Source organism: Euleptes europaea, chromosome 18 (assembly GCF_029931775.1).
Source record: "Euleptes europaea isolate rEulEur1 chromosome 18, rEulEur1.hap1, whole genome shotgun sequence".
In the NCBI taxonomy this organism is placed as follows: Eukaryota; Metazoa; Chordata; class Lepidosauria; order Squamata; family Sphaerodactylidae; genus Euleptes; species Euleptes europaea.
Window position 1 is genome coordinate 35,621,203 of NC_079329.1, and position 17,628 is coordinate 35,638,830.

Consider the following 17,628-nt stretch of genomic DNA (forward strand, 5'->3'; position numbering starts at 1 on the left):
GGGGGGAGGGGGAAGGACTCAATATTGGAACTCTCCAGGCTGCCTGAACGTTCCCCCCTTGGATTTCAGAGGTGGGTCAGTCCGGCAATGGCTATTGGCTACAGTAGCTAGAACTGGAACTTGAGGTAGCAAAGTTCCTTGTATCAGAGGCTGGAGACCAAGAACTGGGGCCAGCCTTGCTCACAACGTTCTCGGGATCAGCCAGAGGCACAGCGCTGGACGACACGAAGCTTTGGTCAGAAGCGGCAAGGCGACCCCCCCTACCACAAGAAGCCCCAGCCCGGTCGCTGGAGTCTCTATTGCCACTTTGAAATCGAGGGCAGGCAGGTCAAAGGAAAAGACAGGTATTCTCGAGCGCCTCTCTGAATTGGCCTTGCGTTTCGGCCTGAACATCCTCCCAAAACAAGATCTTCCACAGCTTGGAAGGAATGATCGCTGTGATGAACGCCACCCGCCCCTTATTTAATGAAGCAAATCCTCACAAGCATCTTCTCCACCCAACTGGGCTTAATTTGACCTGTGGCTCATGACTCAGAGCCTGCTTATCAATGCCAGGTCTCAGCTCCGGAATCAGAATGAACAACGTGCGGAAGAGCATCTACAGAGAGCCCATGCCATCTGGGAGTAATCGCAGCCAGGTTGCTCAGACAGAAGACTGAGTGGGGGGGGGGGGAGGCAGGGAGGTTCAAGTGAGTTGTGCAAGTGGGTGCACGCACCGGTTTAAGGTCAGAGGACGCATCATCCAGAAAGAGCTGAACCCAGAATCTTCCCTTTAACAAACAAATCACCGCAACTTGGAATCCTCCCTGCACCTTCTTACAAGGGAGGAAGCAGAATTCATAGCATAGTAGTTCCTGATGAGATGGCAAAGGGTAACCTGTCAAGAAAGCAGCCTAATGCTCTTCCTTTTCTGAAGCTGTTGTCGCCGTGCAAACAAGGGCTCTGAATGTTCCAGGCCACCACCGTCTTGTACAATACGTTTGAAGCCTCTTCAGCTGAGCCTGTTGGATTAGCAGAGCCAATGCTGTGTAGCCACTTTCAAAACTGACCCAAACTGAAAGGGAAAGGAATCGAGGAGAGCGAGCGCAGGGGGAGACTGTTCCCGGTTCTCTCTAAAAAGAAGCACGAAAATCATTTGGGAAGGCAGAATGAAGAACCCCCAAGTGCAGTTGCTGGGGAGGGGAAATGTGTATCCTGATACATCCAGGAGACAGGCAAGTAGCGTAGGACATCATGGCAACCAAATCCAGGTACGGAAGCTTCAAGGGTGTAAGGGCAGGGAAAGAGGAAGGGCCGACTGTCACCACTTCTCAAAAACAAAGCCGGCCTGGGTCCTCGGGTGCTGGAAACGATTGGTGGGTGTCCTCCAAGGAGGCCGGTACTCTTCCCCAATCTGTGTTTCACCCGAGCCTTTAGTCTAGTTTAAGAATGTCTGAGTTGGCCTTCAGGAGATACAGGCTGTCGTCCACGAGGAAACTACGAAGAGAAGAAGAGGGGATAAAGTTTTAAAGTTTGGCTGCCTCTGGAGGGATTAGCTGGGTTTGTTACAAGGCTTTACCACTGGTCTCATCAGCCTGCAAAATCCACACTGAATCATAGAATCACAGAGTTGGAAGGAACCACCAGGGTCATCTAGTCCAACCCCTTGCGCAATGCAGGAAATTCACAACTACCTCCCCACACACACACACACACAGTGACCCCTACTCCATGCCCAGAAGATGGCCAAGATGCCCTCCCTCTCATCATCTGCCTAAGGTCATAGAATCAGCATTGCTGACAGATGACCTTCTAGCCTCTGCTTAAAAACCTCCAGGAAAGGAGAGCTTACCACCTCCCGAGGAAGCCTGTTCCACTGAGGAACCACTCTAACTGTTGGAAGCTGTTTTGATTTAATTTCAACCCATTGGTTCTGGTCCAACCTTCTTGGGCAACAGAAAACAACTCGGCACCCTCCTCTTTATGTCAGCCCTTCAAGTACTTGAAGATGGTTATCATATCACCTCCCAGTCTTCTCCTCTTCAGGCTAAACATACCCAGCTCCTTCAACCTTTCCTCATAGGACTTGGTCTCCAGACCCCTCACCATCTTTGTTGCCCTCCTTTGGAGGTGGGGGACCTGCCTCTAGTTACGCTCCAATTCCACCCCAGCCATCTGTCACCCACCATGTTCCAAGACTTTGTATGTGCACAATAGAAAAAAGGTAAAGGTACTCCCCTGTGCAAGCACTGGGTCATTCCTGACCCCTTGGGTGACGTCACATCCCGACATTTACTAGGCAGACTATGCTTACAGAGTGGTTTGCCATTGCCGTCCCCAGTCGTCTACACTATAACAGCACAATAACAGCAGATAAATGAACGGCTGCAATGCAGCTGCCGAAAATGGTGGCCCAGATCCAAGGAACCTTCCTCCAACTAGAACGGCTCTTCCATGGGAGGAGGAAGTCTCCCCAGGCTGGAGGAAGGCTTTAAACTTTGCTCTACAATGTACAGACTATCAAAAGCTAAAAGCAACTACGGCCATAACACAAAGCATGCTTAAATACTATAGGTCCTAACCAAGCCCAACAATTTAATATGCCAAAAGTACATACTGCAACAATGTTATACAAATGTTACAAAATATACAATGTCTAAGCAACATAAATGTTTTGGCATTGAATTGGTTCGCAACGTGAATTATTTGGCATTGAATACTGGTCGGTGGATCATATCTCTGAAAAGCCATTTAGCATCTAGCTGAAAAAGTGCGTACTGTCTCTTTAAAAACTATGAATGATGCTGCTGTAGAACGCAGAATGCCAGAAAACACTCTCTTGGTCACGTTATATCTCTCCCATTTTAACATATAAATCTAATGCCTCTGTGTCTAATATAAAAATCTAATGCCTTTTTTATTAAGCGACAGGGATCCCAAGGCTACATTGTCAGTGGCAAGATTTATTTCAGTCCTTATATCCCTCAAACACTAGATTTATGCTGCTCAAGATCAATGGATCAAGGAGCTTCTAAGGGATAAAGGAAAGGAAAGGAAACACTCTGAGTTCATTGTAGATACAATTTGTGGTTTGTGATTAGATAGGATTTTTTATATGTTTAGACATTGTATATTTTGTAACATTTGTATAATGTTGTAGTATGTACTTTTGGCATATTAAATTGTTGGGCTGGGTTAGGTCCTTTAGTATTCAAGCATTCTTTATGTTATGGCCATAGTTGCTGCTAGTTTTTGATAGTTCAAACTTTGCTCAGCAAAGTGGCAGCATCCCATTCCACCAGCTGCACAAACTGCCCAGCTTTCGTGTCAACGCTCCTGCCAAAGGCTTATGAAATGGGCTACAGTTTAACACAGGATGGCTACAGACCAGTTTCCAACACGTACAGCCTTTGGAAGAAGCAGCAGCGTCGGTTTTTATACCCCATTTTTTTCTACCATAAGAAGTCTCAAAGCAGCTTACAATCACCTTCCCCCACTCCCAACAGGCACGGTGTGAAGTAGGTGGGGCTGAGAAAGTTCGGAGAGACTGTGACTAGCCCCAGGTCACATAGCAGTATTCGTGTGGAGGGGTGGGGAATCAAACCCAGTTCTCCAGATTAGTGTCCGTCGCTCATGTGGAAGAGGGGGGATCAAACCCGGTTCTCTAGATTAGAGTCCACCACTTATGTGGAGGAGCAGGGAATCAAACCTGGTTCTCCAGATTAGAGTCTCGTTTATGTGGAGGAGTGGGGAATCGAACCCAGTTTTCCAGATTAAAGTCAGTAGCTCATGTGAAGAGCGGGAAATTGAACCAGGTTCTCTAGATTAGAGTTCGCTAATCTTAACCACTACACCACGCTGGCTCTCCTTGGGACAGAGCAGGCTCTACCCTTTATAGACAAGAATGACAGTCAGCCTCTCAACCAGCCCCTGCCCCCCTGCCTTTAACTCCAGTTTAATGGGCAGAAATTGGCAGGCCAAAGGACTGCCCACCATGCAGGGAAAAACCTTCCCCTGACAATTTCTGCACATCCAGCTGCCGTTAAAGGCCCAAGAGTAAGGTTAGGCTGGTTGTCTTCAAGTCAAGAGAGAGAAACCTCACAGGCAGGATTGTGCGTTTCAGAATTCTGTGCAGCATCCTGCTGTATTCTGAGATTATGGAACTGTACCACACGAGTACAGAGAAAGGTTATGGGTGCACAAACACCACATCCTAGTATTCTCAACTTTCATTTTTTTAAAATGGCCCTCCAGACCAGGAAAGGCAAATGTCTGAAGGGGGTGCGCTTTTGGTGACATCTGAAGAAGTGAGCTGTGACTTGCAAAATCTCATCCTGAAATAAATGTTAAGTCTTTAAGGCTCTACTGGACTTTTGTTTCTGGAGAGCAAGATTTTCTCCTGTTGATTGTCTCACGGCATGCTATATTCAGCGTGGTGTACTGGTTAAGGTGTCGGACTAGGATCTGGGAGACTAGGATCAGGTTCGAATTCCTACTCTATGGAAGCTTGCTGGGTGACCTTGGGCCAGTCACACACACTCAGCCCTGGCAAGTATCATATACCCTTGACCGAAGAACGGTACACCCTCTATCTGGGATGGTCGTCTTCTTCCACCGAGCGCGCAGCTTCGGGAGGGACGCACATGGAGCGGTGAGGGAGGGAGGGACACCCGCCTAGCCAGCCAGATCAGCCGAATCAACCCTGGCGATCAATGGGGTGACAGATGTCGCAGCCAGATCTCCCTCACATTTCCCTGGCAAGTATTTGGATGGGAGACCTTCAAGGAATACCAGGGTTGTGATGTGGAGGCAGGCAATGGCAAACCACCTCTCTGAATGCCTCTGGTGTTCCTTGGAGGTCTCCCATCCAAATATTAACCAGGGCCAACTCTGCTTAGTTTCTGAGATCTGATGAGCTCAGGCTAGCCTGGGACTATTCAGGGCAGGGCAGACAGTACAAAGAGCACCGCTGGGCATGAAGAAGTAGAGTTGGTTTTTATATGCCGACTTCCTCTACCACTTAAGGGAGACTCAAACCGGCTTACAATCACCTTCCCTTCCCCTCCCCACAATAGACACCCCTGTGAGGTGGGTGGGGCTGAGAGAGCTGTGACTAGCCCAAGGTCACCCAGCTGGCTTCATGTGGAGGAGTGGGGAAACCAATCCAGTCCACCAGATTAGCCTCCGCTGCTCATGTGGCGGACTGGGGAATCGAACCCGGTTCTTCAGATCAGAGTCAGCTGCTCCAAACCACCGCTCTTAACCACTACACCTAGCAGGAAGGGCAGGTGAGTTGTGCCTGACCTGTAGAAAAGGATGTTGACCGGGATGGTGCTGATGTGCCAGATGGCGTGGGCGTCGAAGACCCAAAACAATGGCGGGAAGTCCAGCAGCTCCAGCAGCGCCAAGGCTTGCAGAAGGAGGGCCGAGGCCAGGCATTTCCAGACATGCGGCAGGCGCTGCTGGTTCCTCATGCACCAGCCCAACCACCAGAAGAGGTTAAAGAGGCCTGTAGGGGGCAAGGAGACAAAAAAAAAGAAAACCGTCAAGTTTGCTATCAGTGGCATCGACTGGTGGGCGCAGGGAGCCCTTTGACTGCCATGCATGTGGTTGTGCAGTGGTTAGAGCTACAGATGTAGCAGTAATACCTATAGCATGAGTAGCAGTAGGGCCAGGTGGCTCCTCCCTCAGCCCCAGATCTCCAAGTACATTTCCCAGGCTGCAACACCCAACAGACAGGACAGCAAGCTTGGGAAAGTCCTGGTTACTCTCCGTAACAGCGGCTCTCCTGGGTTTCAGGTGGAGGTCTTTTGCATTGCCTGATACCTGATTCTTTTACTTGGAGATGCTGGGGATTGAACTTGGGACCCTCTGCGTGCGTAGTAGATGCTCTACCACGGAGCCACAGTCCTGCCAACTTGAACCAGCGCTTTCCCTTGCAACTGAACCAGGACTGCTGAAAAATCGGCATCTTATGCGCACAGCAGCACGGCTACTCCCACAACTACATTAGGGCTTGGGTTCCTTTATGGGATTCGGGTAAAGCCTAGCCTGGCCCTAAGAGGGTCCCATTGCATGGTTCCCCAGTTTTGTATTCGAGTTTTGGTGGTGTATTGTTTGCTCTGTGTGCTAGACCATTTTATTGCATGCATTATACTGTTTTGAGTGCGTTCTCTAATTTCGTAATCTGGTTTACTGGACTGCTTGCTGAATGTATTATACTGTTCTTATGCCATTGTTTTCAATGGTGTAATCCACCTTAGGTCCCAGCAAGAAATAATAAAATAAATAAAATAAAAGTTCACAGTAACTCATATCAACAGTAACCAGTGTTCAAAGTTCAAACATTATTATGTCCTGTTGTGGAGGTAACTGCTATGGAGGGCAAGGACGTTTTGTTAAATATACGTTTACATGTATTTTACGGTATGTGATTTGTTAAATGCACCTGGTCATAGGAATGATGCTTGCAACTGTATGACATCTCGTGTATTCAAATGCAATTTTACTGAAGAGGTTTTATTCACATGGGGAAGGTACATATACATATACTATATAATATACATATTATGTTTATGTGGTTTGTGAGTCGCTCTGAGCATAGCTTTGGCTGGGAAGGGTGGGGTAAAAATTTAATGAAATATATAAATACATAACCAAAGATTCTTGTATGTGATGCACGGTTTTCATATTTTTAATCTGATTAAAGCATTTGTATTATAATTTTACATAGATCCCCATGGCACAGAGTGGTAAGCTGCAGTACTGCAGTCCAAGCTCTGCTCATGACCTGAATTTGATCCCGACAGAAGTCGGTTTCAGGTAGCCGGCTCAAGGTTGACTCAGCCTTCCATCCTTCCGAGGTCAGTAAAACAAGTACCCAGCTTGCTGGGGATCAAGTATAGACAACTGGGGAAGGCACTGGCAAACCACCCCACAAACATAGTCTGCATAGTAAACGTCAGGATGTGACGTCACCCCATGGGTCAAGAATGGCCCAGTTCTTGTACCTTTACCTTTATTATAATTTTAGCTTTTTAATTAACAGTGATAATTCTACTCATAGGTTTTTTTCTCCCTTTTCCTTCTTCAACCTTTCTGGTTACCTAGTCTGTTTTGGGTTGGAATTTCCCCCCTCCTCTCCCCCCCGGCTAAATATATGTATGTGACAGGCAGGCCTCACCGATGGCCACATTGGCAGCCATGTTGTAGCTGTAATCAAAGCGCACAAGCGTCAGGTAGGAGATGTGGCAGGCCAAGAAGAGGAGCAGGAAACCCCCAAAGGCGGTGGCAAAAGCTGGACGTCTCAACCCCAGGGTCCTGTGACAAAAAACAGATGTTGTTTAAGACAGACGCCGTGGGCTGTGGCATGCTGCGAAGATCTGTCTTGCCCGTTTCCCCTCTGCGTGTGGGAAAGGCAGCTCTGTGAAGGCCAGTCCCATGACCTTACAGGGACTTGGCCTAGATGAGGCGCTCACTTGCTTCTTCCTCAAAGCATCTCCTCACCAAGAGCAAACTGCCCGACTTTCCTCCACTTTACTGGATGAGGTACTTCAGAAGAACATAGGAGGCATCTCCCTTGTGTCTGCAGGAAGCTCCCATTTTGGAAGTAGTTGCCTCTGTCACAGGAAGAAGCTTGGCTGGGAAAGGCTTAACGATCTGTGGAACCACCCAACATTTTGACATCGGACCAAGCCCTCATGGTGGCCGTTTTGTGGTTGGCCAAGCCAAGCTCTCAAGGCAGCCATTTTGTGGAGATTCCCACTAACGGTTCTCAAAATTCCAAAAGCGCCCACAGGCTTAACAAGGCTGGGGACCCCTGGCTTACACAAATGCCGGCATCCTTCCATCCCTTTGATTAATGCCAAGCCAAGGAAATTGGAGGGGTGGGGGGAGACTCACCGGACGCAACATAAATATACAGAGTGAAGAATGACGGCAGACGCGCAGAAATAATCCATTTTCTGTGGGAAAAGAAATTCAGCTAGACAATTGAACCAGTCCTCACTCCACACTAGATCACTGGCTTAACAATAAAAGAGCACTTCTTCTTAGCATCACTGGTTTGGGGGGTGGGGCAGGAAGGCCCAAGCCATCAGGGAGGAAAACCTGTTTGTAGCAGTTATGGAATGTATTACCTGACACACATGCAAATTGCAGCAAGCGCTCCTGGAAGTGGCCGCTAATTCCATGAATGTAAAGCACTGTGTAGGACTGATTTGATTATCTATCCACAGGCGACAAAGTGGTAAGCTGCAGTACTGCAATTTAAAGCTCTGCCCACGACCTGAGTTCGATCCCGAAAGGAAGTCGGTTTCAGGTAGCCGGCTCAAGGTTGACTCAGCCTTCCAGCCTTCTGAGGTCGGTAAAATGAGTACCCAGCTTGCTGGGGGTAAAGTGTAGACGACCGGGGAAGGCACTGGCAAACCACCCTATGAACATAGTCTGCCAAGTAAATATCGGGATGTGACGTCACCCTATGGGTCAGTAATGGCCCAGTGCTGGCACCTTTGCCTTTTACCACAGGCGACATTAGGGTTGCCAGCTCCGGGTTGGGAAATTCCTGGAGATTTGGGGGGTGGGGGTGGAGCCTGAGGAGGGTGGGTTTGGGGAGGGGAGGGATTTCAGTGGGGTAAAATGCCATACAGACCACCTTCCAAAGCAGCCATTTTTATGATCTCTGTAATCTGGAGACCAGCTGTCATTCTGGGAGATTTCCAGTCATCAACTGGAGACTGACAACACCAGGCAACTTGCTAAGCCTCATGGTAAAGGCACCTTTGCCTGTAAGAACTCTATGAAGGGTGAAGCTGAGGTTCAGAACCAGACTGTTTATTTAGAAAATTTACATGCTGCCTCTCCACATAACCTGTTTAAGACTTCTTACCAATGAAAACAGGAAAAAATCCTAAAACAGCATAAAAATTAAAAATTACAGCCAGTGCAAAAAAATTTCAAAAAAATACAATCCAGCAGAAGACATTTTGCAGCCTTAAATGATTTTAATAAAACAGTTCTCAACTTAGAAATGGTCTGTCAACCCTCCCCCAATTTTCAAAGATCCGCCCCTTAATTAAAGCTCATGTAAAGAAAAATGCTTTAGGCCTGGCACGTAAGAGAATAGGGTAGGTGCTAGGCAAGCCTCAAAAGGGAAGCGCACACTAAAGATGCAGTGCCACCATTAAGAAAGCCCTGTCTCTGGTTACCACCAACCTCATCTGTAATAGTGGGGGGGCAAAGAGGACAGGGCTTGTGAAAAGGAACTTCACTTCTCAGCAGTGCCTCACCTGCCTTGAACTGCCTCCCAGAACACCTACATCATACTATCTCTCTCTCTTCCTAAAAACCCACCAGTTCTATGCAGCCTCTGGAATATCATTTCCATACTCCTCTCATCCTGCTGAAAATAAACCTAAATATCCATAACTGAATTGAGGGCACATCCTTCCTCCCTTTTACTCTAGTTTCTTTCTACATTCCCTGGTGTCAAATGGAAGCTCGCGGGGGAAGTGGCCTCTCTTACTCTACAAAGAAGAAGAAGAGTTGGTTTTTATATACCGACTTTCTCTACCACTTAAAGAAGAATCAAACTGAAATCAATTACAATCACCTTCCCTTCCCCTCCCCACAACAGACACCCTGTGAGATAGGTGGGGCTGAGAGAGCTGTGACTAGCCCAAGGTCACCCAGCTGGCTTCATGCACAGGAGCAGGAAAACAAATCTAGCTCACCAGTTTTGTGTCAGCCGCTCATGTGGAGGAGTGGGGAATCAAACCTGGTTCTCCAGTCAGAGCCCACCACTCTTAACCACTACACCATGCTGGCCCCCAAAGTGGCAGGCACTCACATAGTTATAAAACCAATTGTTGGGCTTGAAGGATTGTTGACCGAATGCAGGCATTACCCTAGCAAGGTGGTCAGCTCTCCCTCACTAGCAGTCTTCAAGCAACAGTTGGACGAACACCTGTCAGGGATGTGTTAGGCTGATCCTGCACTGAGCAGGGGGTTGGACTAGATGGCCTGCATGGCCCCTTCCAACTCTATGATTCTCTGCTTATTTGGAAGCAACTCTCATTGCCTTCTGCAGTAAATATATTTAGCACAGGTTCTTATTTCCTTCCTATAAGGACTGGGGGAAGGGGGTTCATTTTTATCAACAGAACTGGGGAGATTTTTTTCAAAATTCCCCCCAAATAACCCTCCCCAAACCTTTTAGTGCTCCTCAGGTAATGCAACATTTTGTGATACAACACCACTCACCTCAGTTAGATTTGTGTCTCGAGTGTGAAAAACCGTAGACCAGAACCAGGCATTCAAAGAGACCTGAAGACAGAGGGAGGGGAAAATATCCGAAGTCACAGGCTGAGACAATCTGAGACCAGAAATCTGAAGCTGGGCTCTGACAAACAAGCATATGAAAACAAGCTGCTCAGCTAGGTGCCTGCCTGTCATATTTCTATTTGTTTTATGTTGCTCCAAGAGGTTGGACCAGAACAAACAGGTTGAAATTAAATCAGAAGTTTTCAGGTAAACATTAGGAAGAATTTCCTGACAGAGCGGTTCCTCAGTGGAACAGGCTTCCTCAGGAGGTGGTGCACTACTTCCGATGCACTACTTCCGATGTAGTAACTTTCATTCAAGTTCTCACAACATATAGAAAACTCTATTTCACCTCAGAGCCGAGGCACACATATTGACCGTTTTCGTCTCAACAAGTGGGCTCTCCTTCTTTGGAAGTTTTTAAGTGGAGGCTCAATGGCCATCTGACAGCAATGCAGATTCTGTGCACTTAGGCAGATCATGAGAGGGAGGGCAAGAAGGGATGAGCCAGTGGTTCGGCTCTCGTGGCCGTTTCTTACATGCCCAGGGTACTGCTGATCACCACTCTGGGGTCAGGAAGGAATTTTCCTTCAGGCCAGATTGGTCAGGGGTCCTGGAGGGTTTCTGGTCAGGCGGGGGGGGGGGGGGAGTTGTTGTGAATTTCTTGCATTGTGCAGGGGTTTGGACTAGATGACCCTTGAAGTCCCTTCCAGCTCTATGTTTCATATGATGCTTAGAACCACAAATCTAACAGAGTTCTTGATCCAGAAGCAAAGAGAAGTTGAAAGGGAGGGGAAGCGTTTTCAGGAATGCTTCTCTTCCCTTGCACACACCTTGGTTTGGAAACTGCTGGGGGGGCTTTGAGCTTCTTTTTGGCCCCCTTCCTTTATTCCTATTTATCTAAAAGTTCTACTCCATCATCTGGCTGAAAGAAGGCTAAAAATGGCTTACCAAATAAATGGCAACTGCCAAAACTTGAGCAATGAAAACAAAAGCAATCCCAAGATCACACTAAAAACCAACACTAAAAAACAAACAAACATCAGTTCAATAGAAAACGTTAGCTAAGTCTGGCATCCGAGGGATACCATCTAACTGCCAACTCCCATGTTTCTTGAAACAGCAAGGAGTCCGGGGCAACTTTCATTTGCATTGAGGAGATAAAGCTGAGTCTGGTCTTTGGTGCTTGATTTTGAGGCAGGGGTCGTGTGGCTGAACGCATTTCCATGCAAAATATTTTCTCCACATGTGGAAAACTTGATATCAAGGGAAAGAATTGTAACCCAGCTTAGTGCAGAGGTTACAAAAGGATGTGCAGAGTGGAGTGTTTGGGTGAGAAGAGAAACTGTCTTAAGCCAGCCCTGCAGATGTTCTCCTCCCCTCCCACCAAGCCCATGCCTAGCAAGGATCCCACCTCATCTTTACATGTTTCATTCTCCCCCCTCCTGAAGGGAGTCAAAGCCTTTCATCCTAGACATTTTGTCATAGAAGTTGATCTCATTGAAATGAACTTGACTTATTTTCAATAAGTAGCCGGCGCAAGGTTGACTCGGCCTTCCCAGTAGGGCTGTCAATTCGGTTCGGTCCGAACTGAAAAGCAACCGCATTTCCCCTGATTCGTTGCTTTTCTGTTCGGACGGATCCAAACTCAAAACTGGCGGGCAACCGGGGGGGGGCCGAATTCAGCGAGTTCGGGAGTTCGCGAATAAATTCGGCCAATTCGGCCGTCAGTAAGCAGCATAACCGTCAGTAAGCAGCATTCTCCTCCCCCGGCCAATCAATGGCCAAGCTGGGTCTTCTTCTGGCCAATCAGTCAGGATTGAGTACTGGAGGAATCAGCTGATGTGCGGCCCGGCCAGGGAGAGAGAGAGAGAGAGCGAAATCCTCGTGTGTGTGTGTGGGGGGTGCTTGTGCACATTCGCTCCTTTCTGTGGCTGCAGGGGGCGCATTTTTTGGGGTGCACACACAAAACTTTCACTGGAACTTCAGATGAAGCTTCTTAAGGTACCCCCCAAGTTTTGTAAACATTGGGTCAGGGGGTCCCGAGATATGGGCTCCCCCCCTTTTTCTTTCCATGGCTGCAGGGGGCGCATTTTTGGGGGTACAAATCCCAAACTTTGAGCGGAGTTTCAGACCAGTGCTCTTAAGATACCCCCCAAGTTTTGTAAACATTGGGTCAGGGGGTCTCGAGATATGGGCTCTCCCCCTTTTCCCTCCCCCCCTTTTCCATTTATGTGGCTGCAGGGGGCGCTTTTTTGGGGATATAGCCCCCAAACTTTTAGCATAGCTTCAGTGAATTATTCTTAAGATACTACCCAAGTTTTGTAAAGATGGGTTCAGTGGGGGCAGAAATATCGCCTCCCCCCCTTTTCTCTTTCCATGGCTGCAGGGGGCGCATTTTTGGGGGTGCAGACACAAAACTTTCACTGGAACTTTAGATTAAGCTTCTTAAGGAACCCCCCAAGTTTTGTGAACATTGGGTCAGGGGGTCCCGAGATATGGGCTTTCCCCTTTCCCCTATTGGGATGAATGGGGCAGCCGATCCGATCCTGTGTGCATCTCTCCAGAGCAAAACGTTCCGTGCCTAATTGGAATCATCTTGGATTACAGCCCGTCCTGATGGAACAGAAGACAGCCACAGTAAGACCCCTTTGGGGGCTTTAATCTATAATTTTTCTCCTGTGTATGTGTGTGTGTGTGGGGGAAAGCAGAGTCTGTGTGTGTGTGGGGAGGGAGCAGTTTCTGTGGGTGGGGGGGAAGCCAAAGGGGGCTTTTGTCAGTTCTGCCTGGGGTGTGTATTCCCCCTCGAGTCTCTCGCTCCCTGGTTTGAGGGGGGAGGTTTCAGTTGTGTGTTGCAAAGGTGTTGTTTAACAAGGTTGTGTTTGCAGTTGTTTTGCTAATTTCTCCGCTGTTGTCGGGCTGGGAGCTTTGTGCGTGGGCGGCAAGCTCTGCTGAGAGATGCACAACATTAAGGGTGGGGGGGACCCCTTTCAGGGCCCATATCTCAGCCCCCCCTGACCCAATCTTTACAAAACTTCGGGAGTCTTTCAATAAACGTCCTTTGAAGCTCTGCCAAAGGTTTGGGACCTCTAAGCCCAAAAATGCCCCCCCCCAGAGCCGCGGAAAGGCGCGGTTGTGTTTTTAATGGCTTTATTCAGCCGAATTTGTTTCCGAACTTTGAATTCCCGCCGAATTGAACGGATCCGAAGTGGGGGAGTTCGGACTTCGGCACGTATCAAACCCACAAGGGCCAAATTCGGCCGAATCCGAACTGTACCGAATTTTTTTTTTTTGACAGCCCTACTTCCCAGGTCGGAAAAATGAGTACCCAGCTTGCTGGGGGTAAAGTGTAGAGGATTGGGGAAGGCAATGGCAAACCACCCCATAAAACAAAGTCTGCCTAATAAACGTCATGTTTAGGGAATTTGGGGGATTTTAACAGAGTAATAAAATATATATTTTTACTTTACTTTGCGCCATTGGCCTTAGCCATATTTTTTTATCTCTTAGTGACCAGCACGAACCTTTTATTTCTCATTTTAAAAAACACACCAGAAAATTACCTACCCAAGCGAAGGCGATGCAGGTATGGTACATGGGAGAAGAAGGCGGGACGGCAGCTTTATATCTGTTCAGCATGACTACATTGGCAAGACCGTTAAGGAATGAAGCGAAGGCAGAAGCCGGCTCCTGAAAGAACAGGAAACGAGAGAAGGGCCACTAAGGGAGGAAAAACAGAACAAGGAGGGGGAGAAAATCATCAGCCCAAAATGCAAACATATGTATAGGTTTTCCAGAATGATTTCAGGGACTAAAACTAGGATACCCTAAGGGGGATACACAGCCCTACCTACAGAAAGATCAAGGAAGACTGGCACAGCTGCAGCTGGCTGTATGAGTGTCAAATGCCATCAAGTCTCAGCCAACTCATGGCAACCCAGCAGGGTTTTCAAGAAGAAGAGTTGGTTTTTATAAGCTGACTTACTCTACCTTTTAAGGAGAATCATACTGGCTTACAATCACCTTCTCTTCCTCTCCGCATAGTAGACACCTGGTGAGGTAGGTGGGGCTGAGAGAGTTCAGAGAGAACTGTGACTAGCCCAAGGTAGAGGAGTGGGGAAACCAACCCAGCTCCAGATTAGAGTCCACCGCTCATGTGGAGGAGTGGGGAATCAAATCCAGTTCTCCAGATTAGTCTTCCGCTCCTAACCCCTACCCCACACTGGCTCTGTAGGCAGTAGCAACCCTGGACTTCCTTGGTGGTCTCCCATGCAAGTACTAAGCAGGGCCGAACCTGATGAGCTTCCAAGATCTGACAAGATAGCCTGGGCTGTCTAGGTTAAGGCAAGAGACAAACAGAGGTGGTTTGCCACTGCCTGCATAGCGACCCTAGTATTCCTTGCTGGCCCCCCATCCAAGTACTAACAAGGGCTGACCCTGCTTAGCTTAATCAGGCACAGTAGCATTATACCTTCTGCTTTCTAAGAGATTCTGGTCCTCATGGTTGTGGTGAAAGCCGATTTAAAGGACTAGAGATTCTGATGCTTAGAACAGGTGCATGGTGGTGTAGTGGTTAAGAGCGGTGGTTTGGAGCAGTGGACTCTGATGTGGAGAACCATGTTTGATTCCCCACTCCTCCACATGAGCGGAGGAGGCTAATCTGGAGAACTGGGTTGGTTTCCCCACTCCTACACACAAAGCCAGCTGGGTCACCTTGGGCGAGTCACACTCTCAGCCCCACCTACCTCACAGGGAGTCTATTGTGGGGAGGGGAAGGGAAGGTGATTGTAAGCTGGTTTGATTATCCCTTAAGTGGTAGAGAATGTCGGCATATAAAAACCATCTTCTCTTCTTCATGAAATAGGCCCAACTTCACTAGAAATGATTGCAAGACATGCCTCCTAATGAAGCAGGCTGTCCTCTTCAGCACAGAGGCTGTCATCATTGTTAGTAGAGCCCCTGAACCATTGTGGCAGAAGCTTTAAAAGGAATGGAGAAGGCAAGCAAGGAATCCTGCAGTAGGGCAACCTGGAGAAGTGAACTCAGTAGGCTGGGAAGGGGCAGATCTTGCTAGGGCACGGTTCAAATTTTAAGGGGTGGTTGGCAAGATGCTGGCTGAAAGATTTCACTTTGATAGGAGAGTCCTGGCTATTTTGGGGAGAAATGGACAGTAACCATGGAATTCATAGGGTGCGTTGAGGAAGAAAACCTCTATACTAGCAGCAAGGGGCTCAAAAACTTCATACCTCAAAAGCTCAAAAAGCCAGTAAATGCCTTTGGGAGAATTCAAAATACAACCTTCTATATCCAATTTCCAAATCCCTTCCCTTCCCCCATTCCAGTACAAGACTATTAATCTGATTCTCTCTTTACTCATTCCAAATTTGAGAAGCCCAAATTCTGTGTGGAAAAATCTCTGCAGCTTCAACTGTTTGTTCTGGTCCCAGAATATGTGCTATTTCCTGGATAGTGGCTACAGGCGGGGTGGAGCATTTAGAAACCTATAGACTCTCGGATACTGGCATGAGGATTCAAAGCTGTACCATGAATCTTGCAGATTGTTACCAGGTCTAAGAAAACTGCAGCATTATACTTTCCATTACAGAAAAGTTTATAGTCTTCATGGTTGTGGTGGAAAATTGAAGTGGAAGATCCAGGTGTTTTTTTGAGAACCAAAATCTTCCTACACTGACACAGCATCAGTGATGCTCTCTGACTTTGAGGATCCCCACCATAATCTTTACTTCTTGGGATCCCAAGCCCTTCTTATACCCCACATTATGTCACTAGCATTGTTTCTCTATAGATCCCCAATTCTCCCCCACTTTCAACTTTGGAAGCCTCAGGGGGAGGTATAGCACACTGGCTGCCTGATAATGAGAGAAGAAGAAGAGTTGGTTTTTATATGCCAACTTTCTCTACCACTTAAGGGAGACTCAAACCGGCTTACAATCACCTTCCCCTCCCCACAACAGACACCTTGTGAGGTAGGTGGAGCTGAGAGAACTCTAACTTGCCCAAGGTCACCCAGCTGGCTGAAACAAATCCAGTTCACCAGATGAGCCTCCACCGCTCATGTGGAGGAGTGGGGAATCAAACCTGGTTCTCCAGATCATAGTCCACCGCTCCAAACCACCGCTCTTAACCATTACAACACTACACCACACTGGCTGATGCTTCAAATGGGATTACTCCCTTCTGGGTTCTTTCCCTACTAGCCCATGTGGTAGTGGGAGGTGCCAACTCATGGAAACCCAGATATCAGGGGGGGAAACCCTGTGCTGCCTTACTGATGAGCCAGCTCAATTCACGGATAGCACTCACCTTTCCATGAAACTGAGGCACTCTGTATCCTTCCTGGACATAAAGGCCCACAGTAAGCCACATACATTCATATTTACAATCATCTCTGCAAGTCCATCCTAAAACATGTATGGAGAAAAAAAATAGGTAGTCATTCATTTGGATAATACCATAAAATGTTTAGAAATTTTGAAGCATCTGCACAAAACCCAACATTTTTTAGAAAAAATCTGAAATGTATGGGATACTTACTTTCTTATCAAGTCTAAAGTTATTGTGCTGTTTCAACAACATAGAATGCATAGCTTATAAGAATACCTATACAATCGTACTCTTCGTACATGTTTTTGAAATTAAAAAATTACACAAGCCTTAGTTTTCTACAAGAAAAATTGGAAATATACCTAATATTAGAGCGAGAGCAGCAAACCGCTGCACCCTATACTACACACGTACCTTTATTTTTGCCATCTAAGTTTCGGAGGGGGAATTAGATTAATCTTTATTTATTGCTCATTGAGGGGGGATTGAAACTAGAAAACACAAATTTTGTAGCAATAAAAATGTGTATCGTTTAGCTACAACAGACTAGCAGCATAGAATGTTTAAAACATGGAACTTTTCAATAGTATATTATCATCATACATGTTAAGGCGTATTGACAATATTAGTCACATTGTTGGAAATATGTTGTGTGAGCAACTCTGGTCTTGCAACTCATTTCCCTCATTCAAATACAGAAAACATTGCACTGTAGGGTTTTTTAAACACTCTCCCCAAAATTTCCAATGTTTCTGTAGCAAGAAAAAGAAAAAAAAGGAAAAAGAAAAACTCCTCAGGCTAAAAAGGGGATTTCGCCCCAAACTAATTTCCAGTGTCCCTCCCCATCCCTTTAGATCTCGAACATTACCTCGAAACAGCATAGCTCATTACGATGATTTTGAAATGACTGGGAGTTGCTCAGAATTATCATGCATATTTTATTTTAAGCAATTATAAGCTATCTGTTTTTCTAATGAATTAACT

At 47.1% G+C, this 17,628-nt stretch overlaps 1 protein-coding gene across 1 annotated transcript in view; it reads right to left on the reverse strand.

Moving 5' to 3' along the window:
• Positions 1–1,381: 1,381 nt before the first annotated feature.
• PGAP3 (post-GPI attachment to proteins phospholipase 3) overlaps positions 1,382–17,628 on the reverse strand; it is a 19,894-nt gene continuing 3,647 nt past the window's right edge. The window contains exons 2-8 of the mRNA XM_056863632.1: positions 16,624–16,721; positions 13,867–14,019; positions 10,240–10,302; positions 7,882–7,943; positions 7,163–7,299; positions 5,284–5,488; positions 1,382–1,476 (exon numbers count right to left, since the gene is read on the reverse strand). Coding sequence (XP_056719610.1) covers positions 1,413–1,476; positions 5,284–5,488; positions 7,163–7,299; positions 7,882–7,943; positions 10,240–10,302; positions 13,867–14,019; positions 16,624–16,721 — 782 coding nt within the window. The 3' untranslated portion in view covers positions 1,382–1,412. The remainder of the gene's footprint in view (positions 1,477–5,283; positions 5,489–7,162; positions 7,300–7,881; positions 7,944–10,239; positions 10,303–13,866; positions 14,020–16,623; positions 16,722–17,628) is intronic.